Source organism: Gopherus evgoodei, chromosome 2 (assembly GCF_007399415.2).
Source record: "Gopherus evgoodei ecotype Sinaloan lineage chromosome 2, rGopEvg1_v1.p, whole genome shotgun sequence".
Lineage (NCBI taxonomy): Eukaryota > Metazoa > Chordata > Testudines > Testudinidae > Gopherus > Gopherus evgoodei.
This window is the reverse complement of record NC_044323.1, coordinates 54,497,395-54,510,897: the sequence shown is the minus strand read 5'-3', so window position 1 is coordinate 54,510,897 and position 13,503 is coordinate 54,497,395. Positions and strand designations below refer to the sequence as shown.

Sequence of the window (13,503 nt, the reverse complement as noted above, 5' to 3'; positions counted from 1 at the left end):
CAGCCCAAGGTCTACCTCATTATTTAAGCCCCACCTAGGGGCAGGGAGACTAAGGGCCAGCCATCTTGTGCCTCTTACTCGTCGTGGAAAGAGTCTATGCGTAGCTAAGGGAGGGGCCACAGACCTGCTTTTATATAGATCCGCCGGCTCCAACACCCCATGCAGCAGGCACAGAGGAGCTGTAGTTGCAATTCCATCCCATAGATCTCTCAAGCCATTAGGGCCTAATCTCACTGAATGCAATGGGACTTTTCTCCTTGATTTCAGTGGCAGCAGGATTGTGTCCTGGCTCTATAGCAGTTGATGATAGGGGAAACTATCCAGCAGTAGTTAAATAGTTAACATATAAACTGAAGCCAACCTGTAAAAAGTTTCTCTTGTTATAATGACAATTTGTATGAATTTCTGTTTGGAATCTTCTTGGTTTGTTTGCTGCTGGGTTTGTTTGTTTGTTTGTAGGTTCAGACACCTTACAGTACAGTTGGGAATTATTTTTTCCGTTCACTGCTACACTGCACATTAGTTTTGTTTACCTATGCATAATTTTTCTTAATTTCACAATAGTAGTTTTTTGTAATTGACAATGCAATTTACTGCATGTGTACTTTCTGCACCTCAGACAAGTATGTTACCATAATGCACCTATCTTTCCAATTCAAATTGTTAAGAAAAAATTAGTTGTGACTAATTGCCAATTAATTTGCAGTAACTTGAGGGAGGGGGAACAATTGCACCTACTAATTAAAATTTAAAATATTCCAAAGTGTCATCTTTAGGTGTCTGTGGAATACATAATTTCCATTTTAGTTTTGCGCTCGATCTGTAACAACGCTGAGCTTGACAGCTCTATTAATTTAAAAGCTCAGTGATACCTATTAGTACAAAACATGAAAAAAATGCTATTAATCATTTATTTTAATTTTGCAGCTCTGTCATTTTCGCAGTATGTTTAAGAATTATGGTGACACCATAATGTTTTCCAATCTACCTGTGTGAAGGGGAGACAGATCACACTACTTAAGAGAGAGACTAGAGTATATTATTAGAGCTTAATTAATGCCAGATTGATTAGATGTGATTGCATTTTGCACAATAATATTGTTCAGAAATTGTTTGAAAGAACTGTCACAGCTCTATTTGAAACCATTGTGCTGGATCAGAGAAGTTTGGCCCAAATTTACACAGCCCAAGCCAGAATAGAGGACCCAAAGACAGCATAAAACTCACCTTTGCACTTCTCTTATCCTATGACCTCTCTGTGTGGGTAGTCCTCTGCACTGTGTTAGACATAAGCAGTGTGTGAACTGCCTGTTGAGAGAGGCTAGCCCCCAGCCCTGCCCCTTCCCCTGGAGCCTAGAACAACCCACCCCAGGCTGCCCCAGCTCCGTAGTGCCAGATGGGCGGCCAGTGAGTCCCCAGTCCCTCCCACCCCCGCAGCACTGGGCGGGTGGGTAGTGCCCCCCGACCCCGGGCCATGGCACAGGTGAAGACTAAGCTGCAGAGGGGGAAGCAGCATGGGGTGGAGTGTGGGTGGGGCCACGCCTGGCTCTTTGGGGATGCTCAGCCTCCCCCAGCCTATAATACTCAACACCCATGGTGTTAGAGCACCATTAAGGGCTGTTCTTTCTGGCCCATCTGCATCTGGTCTCAGTCACCTTGGGGGATAGTTATGATGTAGTGTTGCCCAGTCACGCCTGCCCCAGCAGCAGGGAGAGGAGTGGCATACAAATCCCTAGTCTGTGGCCTAGTCTACACTACGAGTTTATACTGAATTTAGCAGTGTTAAATCACATTAACCCTGCACCCGTCCACACAACGAAGCCCTTTATATTGATATAAAGGCCTCTTAATACCGGTATCTGTAATCCTCCCCGATGAGGGGAGTAGTGCTGAAATCGGTATTGCCATTTCGGATTAGGGTTAGTGTGGCCGCAATTCGACAGTGCACCATTGTGACCGCTCTGCAGGGCCGGCCTTAGGATTTATGGTGCCCTAGGCGAGATTATTAAACTAGTGCCCCTGTGCCTGATCTGCTTTTAGCAACACAAACATAAGCTTATAGTATTGGAAAACTTGCCACATTCACATTATTAAAACCAGTTTAACTTAATTAAGCACACTGTAATGTTGATGGACTAGCACTAAAGAAGCAGCACTATAGAAAAAATTCTGATATGACAGAATGATGCAAATAATTTTTTTTTAATTTATCAAAATTTTATTGGAAATTTATATGAAGAGGTATTGAAACAAAGATTTGTTTTTAATTAAAAGCAATCTTTCTGGCTTTTTTGGCTGCAAAATCAGTAATAATGTCATCGTATGACAAAGACAAAGTCGTGTCTTGTTCGATCGCAAGAATAGCAAGACCAGTCAAGCGTTCCTGACTCATTGTAGAGCGGAGATCGTTTTTAATGAGCTTTAGTTTTGAGAAACTCCGTTCTCCTGATGCTACTGTTACAGGAATTGTCAGTAGAATATGAGTGGCAATGTACACATTAGGATATATGTTAACAAGTTTGCGGGTATGAATAAACTGTACAATGTCCATCACTGATTTTGCATGTGGCAACATTGATGACAGTGTACTCAATTCTTCGTACAGTTCAAGTCCATTTAAATCAAAACTATCACCGTGCTTCAGGAGGCTCTCTAGATTCTTCCACTTTGTCATTAGTTGCTCTTGTTTTCCTATTTCGTTGAATTTAGTTATGTCATACAAAAATCCAAACCGTTCATGGTGTACTTGCAAGGTATTAAACCTTTCATCAACAGCAGATACTGCTTTATCCATCACAACATTAAAAAATTCAACCTCAAATTTCTTTTCTGGATCGTCTATGAGCATGATCTGCTGTACAGATTCTTCATAAAGAAGTGTCCCTGGCCTTTTAAACTCATATTAACTATGTATTTACTTTATGAAAGTTGGAGAAAACATTGTGAAAACGTAAAACATTGGCTGCCCAACTTCTGGGCTGGCAAAAGTTATACTGACTCACAGGGGAAAAAAAAAGCAGGAGAATCTTAGTACAACATATGGTCACTCTATACCAGGGTCGGGTCGGCAACCTTTCAGAAGTGGTGTGCCAAGTTCACTGTAATTTAAGGTTTCTCGTGCCAGTAATACATTTTAATTTTAATACATTTGTAGAAGGTTTCTCTCTATGTCTATATTATATAAATAAATTATTGTTATTATCTGAGGTCTTGGCCACCGGTCCTGCTCAGGCCACTGCCAGCTGAGTAATAGAAACCCCAAACCGGCAGCGGGCTGGTGGCTGGAACCCTAGACAAGGATCCCAGGCCCTGCTCAGCCCGCTGCTGGTCTGGGGTTCTGACCACCAACTCCTGCCAGCCAGGATCCCGGCCGCCAACCCCGCCTCAGCCCGCTACCAGCCTGGGATTCTGTTCACCCAGGCTGGCAGGAGGAAGAGTGGGGCTGGCGGCTGAGCTCCTGACTGGCAAGGGGCCGGCAGCCAGAACCCTGGAGTAGCAGTAGACTGAGTGCTGCTGGCACCCCAGACTGGCAGCAGACTGAGCCACTCAACCTCCCACCGGCCCTGCTCAGCCCGCCACCAGCCCACTCAGCCCGCTGCCGGCTGAGTGAATGGAACCCCAGGCTGACAGCAGGTTGAGTGGTTCAATTGGCCTGCTCAGCCCACTGCCAGCCTGGGGTTCCTTGGGGGTCCCCAGGCCAGCAGTAGGTGCTGAGTGGGGCCGATGGTTGGTATTCCAGCTGGCAATAGGGCAGCAGCCGGAACCCCAGAGCAGTGATGGGCTGAGCCGCTCAGCCTGCTGCTGCATACCATCAAAAATCAGCTCACCTGCCACCTTTGACACGTGTGCCGTAGGTTGCCGACCCCTGCTTTATACACTAGTAAGGAGATCAGCATATTACAGTTGTTGGAGGGCTCTTATCAGGAGTAACAGGCTATAGGAAAGTCAGTCAACATTTTTTGTTTCTCTGATGAAAACTGACCCACTCCCTGCCTCAAACCAAACCTGTCACTAATAATTGTCAACAACTTAATTTTCTGTTTTTGGCTAAGATATCAATTTAAAAAAATATATATTGAAATTGGATTCAGGATTGTTAGCAAGAATTTTTGGCAAACAAAGTTGTTAAATGACAATCTAAATGGCAACACGGTACTGCTTTCATGCTTGGCTCACCCCCCAGCTTGCTGGTCCAACAGCTGCAGTAGAGGAGGAGATAGGTGGAAAACTGCAGGACCCCAAAATCCACCTCTTGGAGTGCAGAGTGGCAACAGCAGCAGCAAACCCTCAGGTCCAATCACACGCCAATGGGCACCGCCACCAGCCCAACAGACCATGGTGAAGTTAGGCCAGCATCTGATCTCAGGGATGGGGCACCCATGGAGCCACAGCAACTCATCCTGCCCTGTGCAGCTCCCCCCGGATGAGATGGATCGCTGGCAGCTGCCAGCCCGGGGGAGAGGCGCTCCCCAGCTAGGGTGGCCAGATCCAGATGTCCTGATTTTATAGGGCCAGCCCCGATATTTGGGGCTTTGTCTTATATAGGCACCAATTACCCCACCTAGAGTGACCAGACAGAAAGTGTGTAAAATCAGGACAGGGATGGGTGGGGGTGGGGGGGTAAAAGGAGCCTATATAAGAAAAAGACCCCAAAATTGGGACTGTCCCTATAAAATAGGGATATCTGCTCACCCTATCCCAATCCCCTATCCTGATTTTTCACACATCTGGCTAACCCCAGCCAAGCCCTGTGTGACATTCCAATTCTGGCTGCCTGCGGAGGAAGTGAGTTACTTTCACTTTCATTCCTCAGCACGCAGCCAGCCTCCCCTCCTCCCCCAGCACCTCACCCAATGCAGCCCTGACGGAGTGGAGGGAGGAGAGAGAGAGGGGTGCTCCTGGGGAGGAAGGAGAAAGGAGGGGGTGCTCCGTGGGGCGGAGGGGAGGTGGTGAGCTCCTTTCCCAATCCCTACCCCCTCCCCTTCCCAGAGACTCCAGCAGCCAATCCCATTCCTCAGACTGTGCTGCATTCGGCTCTCTCTAGGACCTAGCAGCCCTGCTTCTACACTGTCTGGGCTGCCTGCAGCGTGGTGCCCCCAGGGAGAATGAGGCCCTACGCGGCTGCCTATTCTGCCTATGCCTAAGGACGGCCTTGCCGCTCTGGACAGCAATCTGGACTCGGATGCACTGGCCAGGTAGACAAGAAAAGCCCTGCGAACCTTTGAATTTCATTTCCTGTTTGCCCAGCGTGGAGCGCCGATTAGCACGGGTGATTATGCAATCCGAGAATCAAAAACGAGCTCCAGCATGGACTGTACGGGAGATACTGAATCTGATCTCTGTACGGGGAGATGAATCTGTTTTATCAGAACTCCATTCCAATAGACGAAATGCCAAAGCATTTGAAAAAATCTCCAAGGCTATGATAGACAGAGGCCACGGCAGGGACTCAACACAGTGCTGCGTGAAACTTAAGGAGCTGAGACAAGCGTAACAGGAAGCCAAAGAATCAAATGGACGCTTACGGAGGGAGAGAGGGAGGGAGGGGGAACTGAGGACTCCAGCTATCCCATAGTTCCTGCACTCTCCGAAAATCATTTGCATTCTTGACTGAGCTCCCAAAGCCTGAAGGGTCAAAAACATTGTTGCGGGTGGTTCAGGGTATATGTTGTCAGCACCCTCCCACCTCCACCCCTATGAAATAAAAGGGAAAAAAATAGTTTCTTGCCTTTTTTCAATGTCACCATATGTCTACTGGATGCTGCTGGCAGACGCGGTGCTGCAGCGCTAAACAGCAGCATCCCCTCCCCATCCCTTCCTGATGGCAGATGGTGCAATACGATTGATAGCCAGCATCGTCATCATCCTGTGATTGCTCCTGGCTGGCCTCAGTGAGGTCGGCTGGGGGCACCTGGGCAAAAATGGGAATGACTCCCGGTCATTCCCTTCTTTAAGCTTTGTCTAATGGAGATTCAGTCCTGCCTGGAATATCGTAGCAGCTGGAGGCTGCCTCCCCCCGCCTTTTATCTCTGATTGCAGATGCAATAAAGACAGTTTCTTATTCATGCATTCTTTATTACTTCATCACACAAATGGGGGGATAACTGCCACGGTAACCCAGGAGGGGTGGGGGACGAGGGAAGCAATGGGTGGGATTGTTGCAGGGGCACCCCCTAGAATGGCATGCAGCTCATCATTTCAGCGGGATGTCTGAGGCTCTGATCCGGAGCGGCCGTTTGCCTCTCTCTGGTTCTTTAGTAGGCTTGCCTGATATTCTAGGCAGGACTGACTCTACCTTTAGACAAAACTTAAAGAAGGGAATGACCTGTGGAATCATTCCCATTTTTGTCCATGCGCCCCCAGCTGACCTCACTGAGACCAGCCAGGAGCACCCATGACAGCAGCAGATGGTACAATATGACTGGTAACCGTCATTGCCAATTTGCAAAGCAGCAGACAGTATAATATGACTAGTAACCATCTCTGCTAACTTCGAAGGCAAGTGAATGCTGCTGTGTAGCACTGCAGAACCGCGTCTGTCAGCAGCATCCAGTAGACATACGGTGACAGTAAAAAAAGTCTGAATGGGCTCCATGGTTGCCATACTATGGCATCTGCCAGGGCAATCCAGGGAAAAGGGCGCAAAATGTCTGCCGTTGCTTTCATGGAGGGAGGATTGACTGACGACATTTACCCAGAATCACCCACGACACTGTTTTTGCCCGACTATGCAATCTAATCTCAATCCAGAATTCCAATGGGCGGGGGAGACTGCGGGAACTATGGGATAGCTATGTGATAGCTACCCACAGGGCAACGCTCTGGAAATCGATGCTAGCCTCAGTACGTGGACGCACACTGCCAAATTAATGTGCTTAGTGTGGCCGCATGCACTCGACTTTATACAATCTGTTTCCAAATACCAGTTTCTGTAAAATCGAAATAATCCCATAGTGTAGACATACCCTTCGGGATAATCCTGTAAACCTCCTTGCTGAAAGTGTGGAGCCAAGTGGCCATCTGTTACCCACGTACATGTCTCACTATGTTCATATTTGAATTTAACTTTGTATCCTCTAAGGTGTAGAGTTGACTGTTAATCCAAATATTTTAACATAAGCTGGGAGTATCATCGATAGTTTCTTATTAATTAGTGTCTTGATTAATTCCTGTATTTATAACACCACATTCTGTTTTCATTGGAAGGGCAATGATGACCTCTTATTTAAGTGTACTATGATGTTAGGAACACACATATAACAAGCACACATTGTAGAAATCAATAACATCAAAGGAAAACTATTTGATCTAAGAAACACAGTTATACATTAAACTTATTGCTCCCTAGTGCATTTAATTTACTGGATGCTTTGTGTTACTGTGGCTTCAAGGCAGATTTTGAAGCTCTGACGTGCTCCTGAAAAACACAAATGCCCATTTTATGTTTTATTTATGTATCTATAAACATGTTTAATATGACAGACTCAGACTTCTCATTTATTAGCAAACATTACTGTCTTCAAATATGGAGCAATTACTATCTCTAATTTTAAGAGTTATGCTCTTCTTTAAATTGGGTATGGTTTTCCTTTTAGCAAGTATATCATTAGCTGCACTTCTCAGGGCTGCAAAAATTATTTTAAAATTTCTAATGCTACATTTTCCCTGGAGCCATTTGTTGATGTTTCAGCCCTGTAAAACTTCTGAATTAGGACTGCAAACTTACAGGATGAAATCCTGGTTCCACTGAAGTGAGTGGGAGTTTTGCCAGTGATTTCAGTGGAGCCAGAATTTTACCCATAGTGTTATATACTGACCTTTCATCAAATGCATCATAAACTACTGGTACTTTTGGCTGCTTACAGTTTCTGTTTGGTTGGAGCTTTGTTTTCTGCTTGTTTTGTGTTTTTCTTAAAATATAAAGTTTTCCAAGCAGAAGCATTTTCTCATGTTTTTCCTGCAGCTGCAACTTAACTTTGCATCTTTTAGAAATATTTTTCTTTAATTTTCCGATAATCAGTCCACGTACATTGCTTTGTAAAAATAATCACAAAAACATTCACATTGACCCAATGGTCATATTAAGTTCTCCCAATGCAACAGAGCTAAATGGTTTCTCCACTCAGTGCTTTCACTTCACGTTAAACCCACCGTCTCCAAGAAAGCATGAGAAAATAGCATTTGCTGCATTCCATGAAAGTCAAGAAGATTTGGATCTCAGATGCAGTGCATGTTCCTAAAAGAGGCTATCCCACCACCCCTGTGCCCAAACATAACACCTACATCTGATGTATGAGTGACAGCAACCCATGAGATAAATTCACAGGGCCAGGTCATCGGCTGGCATCAATGGAGCTAGGCTGATCTGGTCCCCAGACTGGTGCCTGAAACTAGGTTGACTGTGAAGAAAAGAGAATCATACACTAAATTTCATGCTAACAAACAATAACATACTAAAGTTACATATTAGGTTGCAGTGCAATGAACATGTGAAGAGTAAGCAAAAATTCCCATAGAGTTAAATAAACCCCCTCATCCTGATGAGATTTTTATGTTTCTGTCTCCTTAGATTGTAAAGTAAATATCCATCCCCAAGAAAAGGATTGTTCTATATTTTAATGAGCCTCTCCACATGATGTACATTTTTGTTTCATTACTATTAGTGAATGACAAGTGAAGAATATTCATTTTACCTTGAAAATGTCAGGTATGCACTTTAAGAGAGAGGTTTTTTGCAGTTTTTAATGAGGCGGTGTTTCTTTTGAAAGAAATACCCATTTCTGATGTGGATACTATGCAGGTGACAACTGATATTTAATAAGTGATGGTTCTTGTATTAGTTGTAGTTCACTAAAGAAAACGTCTCAGATTGCTTTTGAAAAACTCTTAGTGTCACTAGCCCAAAGGCAAGATGTGACCTTTTTATTACATAATGAGAATCATTTATTATCTTACAATGTATCTTAAAGTCACAGACAAAATGCCACTTTGATAATTGCTTTCAATTAGCTTTGAGCATAGCATACATTCATAAAATGTCCTCTCTAATTTAGACTTGAATTAGAGAAAATTGCAGACATAATATACTTTAAGGTTGTCTCATTTAAGGTGATTCGTAGTTTTATATCAAAGAAATCAAAATGAGTGGCTTTAGAGCAGTCTTTCAAGTGTTTTAAACAGGCTTTTCAATATTTGATTCTGTTCTATTACCAATTAATTAACAAATTAGAATGGGCTAGTTCATCATTTTTGACCTTTTTCTCTGGGTTAACTTTTGACTTTCATTCCTAATGGTTATTTTTAAATTAAGTATCATGGCTCGTGTTAAAAGAGAAGAACAATCTGATTAGGGGGATAAATAAGGCATGCTATGATACAGTGTATGTCTTAATAATGGGAAACTAGCATGGTGTCACCAACATACAATGTGTCCTTTCCTACTTTTGAATTCCTTTTTACCATGTGGCTACGCAAAATATTCAAGTGATAAGCAGTGATAAAAGGGCAGCTTATAAATCTTATGCTCCTGTAGTAAATGAGCATATTGCCATGTTCTTATTATATATGATTAATAATATGGATTGCCTGTATAATTACAATTTATGTGTTGTAACTATTACTGTAAATTAATTAGTTTATAATATAAGCAAATGTCAGTTGTAACAAAATGTATTTCCATATCGACCTTTCAATCCTTGGTCATCTGAAGGTTCAGAAGCTACATTTTAAGATTTGAAGTAGTTCAGTCACTTTGGATATTTGTAAAAATTTGATAAAGAAGTTCAGTTAGCTAAAGGGATAACTGTTTTTTTTTCTTTCCTTCCCCTAGATAATAATTACCCACAAGAATCAAGCCCCAATATTGGTGGGACCGCCTCCAAAAACCGGTCTATTCTCCTCCATTTTCAGAAGAACAAGGAACCACAGCAAGGAATAAGCCTCTGTAGTTTAGTTCTTAGAAAACAAATTAGCAGCGCTGGGCTTTGGAATATTTATGCCAGAAATCTTTCAAAAGTTTTAGAATATCCTCTTACTCACAGAATTCTGGAATTTGGCATAAGAGATTCAGTGACTGAGCTAATGTAAAATTATGCTGTTAGAAAAAGTTATTGTCACCTTTTTTTTAGGCATTTTGCATGAGGAAGGCAGATGTTTATGTATAGTGATATGGCATCTTTTTGTTGCATGCATTACCATTTACTAATTTATGGGATAATTCTGCCATGGAGCATGAGGAGGAAATGTTATGGGTAATTTGATTTATTTGGTAAGATTTTATTTGTAGTTAGTTCTAATGCAGTGGTCATAATCCAAAGATTCTGTAGTTGCCCTCTTGAACGCAAGCACCTTCAGATCAGCAATTGATTTGACGTGTATTGCATAAGAGCTTGGAAGTTCACAGGTCCCATTAACTTGGCCTTTTACTTTTAAAATTTCTTGCCACTCTAGTGAATATTTTTCCTCACAATTTAACCGCACTGAACAGTATTAAAATCCTTTTTCTGTGCTAAAATACCTTTCATCTTTCAAACACTGATGCATGTGAGTAACTTTACATGCACACAAAGTCCCACTGGATCACTTGTACTATTCACATGCAGATAACTACTCGCATGTGTAAGTTTTTGCAAGATGGGAAGTCAATGCAGGTTTGCCTGAGTGAGGACTACAAAGCTAAAGGTTAAAGGACAGCGAATAAAGGCAATGCTACTTGCAAAACTAGTCAGCAGCATTGTTTGTTGAAACATTAAAACATTTTACTCAACAGTAAATCTTTGTAATATGCCAAACTTTTGTTGTGGAAAATTGACCACACGTTGAGTTTGGATCAGATCAGCCTGAGACTCCTTTATTGATACAAGCGCAGGGGGGTAACAGCTCAGTAGCTGCCCCCTGATTCAAAGAACACACAAGCTTTTTAAAGCTTAAAACCACAGACAAATTACACATACTTCCATATTAATTACCTTGGAATACATTGCAAACTTAATACAGGTCAAAAACAAAAAGAACAATCACCCTTCTTATTATTCACAGTCTGGTTCGTTTGCAGTTTGACTTTTCTAACAGTGCTATTGAGGTTATATGTTTCCTAAACTTGGGCTATTACAAATTATGCTACTTGGGGACTTTTTTATTCTGTCCCCTCATGCCCTTTATACACATGAAGCCATTGTTCTGCTTTGGGGATTTTCCATATAAAAACAGGCTTGGTCAACTCTTTAGGCCTGTAAGCTTGACCAGAGTCCTAACGCCCCCTAAATTTTCCTTCACACTTTAAATCATCTTGCATATTGGCCAATAGTGCAGTATGTATGCACACAAATAACCAAACCACATGCCTAATAAACTGCATTTTCCACCAAAGATTTAGTGAAGGAGGCTTCAGAGAAATGGGTTCATGCATAATTAATCATGCACACTGGAGCAGACTTACTTCTGAAAATGTACAGTTCTTTGATTTCCTTTCCAATGTCCAAACTAATGCTGGAATAGGAAAAACAGTCTATTAATTACAGTTGACATGTTCACCTTTCATTTGTTTCATACATTAATAGACTGACACACAAACTTGCTGTGTCACAATTAAAACTATTTCTAATTTTGTTGTTGTTGTTTATAAATTTGCAAAATCCCTCATTTTCTCATGCTTTAAATTAGTCTTCTTAAGGAAAGGACATGCTCTTATCAGTTCCCTTTCTATTCATTGCTACCTGAAATCAAAACAATTCCTATTATAATAATTTGGGAGGCCATTGTTTAGCTCTTCATTTTCTCAGCCCTCTGAGAGACTTCTTAACAGCTTCGAAATTCCAGCACAGGGCTTATTGTCGATGGTTTGCATGGTACTGTCAGACTGTCTAACGGGTAGGTCCAAGAATGGCAACCTTTTTCAATGTTGCAATAAATTTACAATATGGGTCTGCAGTAAAATGCTTTTTTATGCAGTTTTGATGTTGTTCTTTGTACAAAATGACCTGCACCTCATCACTGCATGTTTTATGTTCTCAAACATTCCATTGGGGGGGGGCAGAGGGGAACTGCTTGAAATGCATGATTTATGAGTTTCCTTTCACCTTTATTGATACATTAAAGTGCCAATGAGTTATCCAATCTATTTTTCTATCCATTCATTCATCCTTAAAAAGCAAATAGCATTTAATCATTCAGTTGTGCAGGGTACTGTGCATGGATTTAAGTGAAGCTGCTGCCATTTGGTTCCTTAGTATGAGTATTCAGCATCTCTTTTGTATATAATAGATACTGAACAAAAAGGCAGTATACTGCTGGTGAGGATTATGTGTATGAAATATGTTCTCAATGTTCTGTAAACATTAAGAGGCAAAGACCAACATTAAGTTTAGCATGAGGCAGAAAAATGAGATGACAATTATTCCTTAAAATTAAGACATAATTCACCATTGCTGGGTCCAACGATGTTAACAATTACAGCAGGATTTGAACGTTACTTGTTCTTGTATATTACATGCACTCTCTCCTGCACACACAAGATTCTGATGCAGTAGTTACTGCAGATTTCTATAATTACAAGGTTAAAAGTATTTGCATAAAGAAAGACCTTGCTGGCATAATGCGCACATTGGCTTTCTGAAATTATGGTTGCAGGTAATAAATATTTGCTCATTTTGACATAGAATTTTCTACTGTTGCTATTCAACCTTTTATGTCAAAACATGTTTAATGATATCATTATATAATGTGCCCTCTATGTTAATCTCTTGAACACTGTATCTCTGAAAAACAAATAAAATGGTGCATAGGTTATTCTTTAACAATGTATGCCATCATTAAAGTGTCTGATAGCCTGAGAATAGGTAACTGTCAGCTATATGGTTTTCTATAATAGAGGGATGGATGAGTTCATGTATACACTCCCCACACATACCTCCATCAGAATAGCTGATTTCTCTCATGGTATCTGTGCTCAAGAGGCTACTCATGACTGACATTCTCACTAATCAAACAAATATAACAAATTAGTCTCTTCACTGTATATGGATACTTACACTATCAGTTTGTTTTTACTATTAATCATAGGGATAGTTTTTGGATTTTTAATGTGGCCTATTATTAATTTAAAACTGTGTTGGGATTTCTGGTGATTGAAAGAATATGATAGTCTGAAGGCAAGCATAAAGGTTTGCAGCAATTGGAAGATGACCTGAAGGGAAGGCAATGTGTTTGATGAAAAAGTAATGGACAACACTTTTTGTCAAACTGTGACATTCACTCTGGTCTTATCTAGACAGTTGATCTGCTAGGCCACTCCAATTCTTGACTCTGGAAGCCAGCCTTACTCTGCTTTGCTGTGAGAACCCGCACTCCTGGGCTGTTCACGCACAGCCTCTGGTGTGTAAGCTGCTCCCAGCTACTTGAAAGCAAATGACGCTAGCCAATGTCTCTGGTCCCAGACACAACCCTAGGAACCTCCATCTTGCAGTGTCCAGTTATGCCCGCTGGATGCTGCAAGCGTATCGAGTT

At 41.9% G+C, this 13,503-nt stretch overlaps 1 protein-coding gene across 6 annotated transcripts in view; it reads left to right on the top strand.

The window, feature by feature from the left end:
- Window positions 1-12,767, top strand: part of DGKB (diacylglycerol kinase beta) — a 565,198-nt gene extending 552,431 nt beyond the window's left edge. For all 6 annotated transcript variants that reach the window (XM_030550690.1, XM_030550689.1, XM_030550688.1 and 3 more), the window contains one exon: window positions 9,830-12,767. In XM_030550690.1, coding sequence (XP_030406550.1) covers window positions 9,830-9,937 — 108 coding nt within the window. In that variant the 3' untranslated portion in view covers window positions 9,938-12,767. The remainder of the gene's footprint in view (window positions 1-9,829) is intronic.
- The last annotated feature ends 736 nt before the right edge of the window (window positions 12,768-13,503 follow it).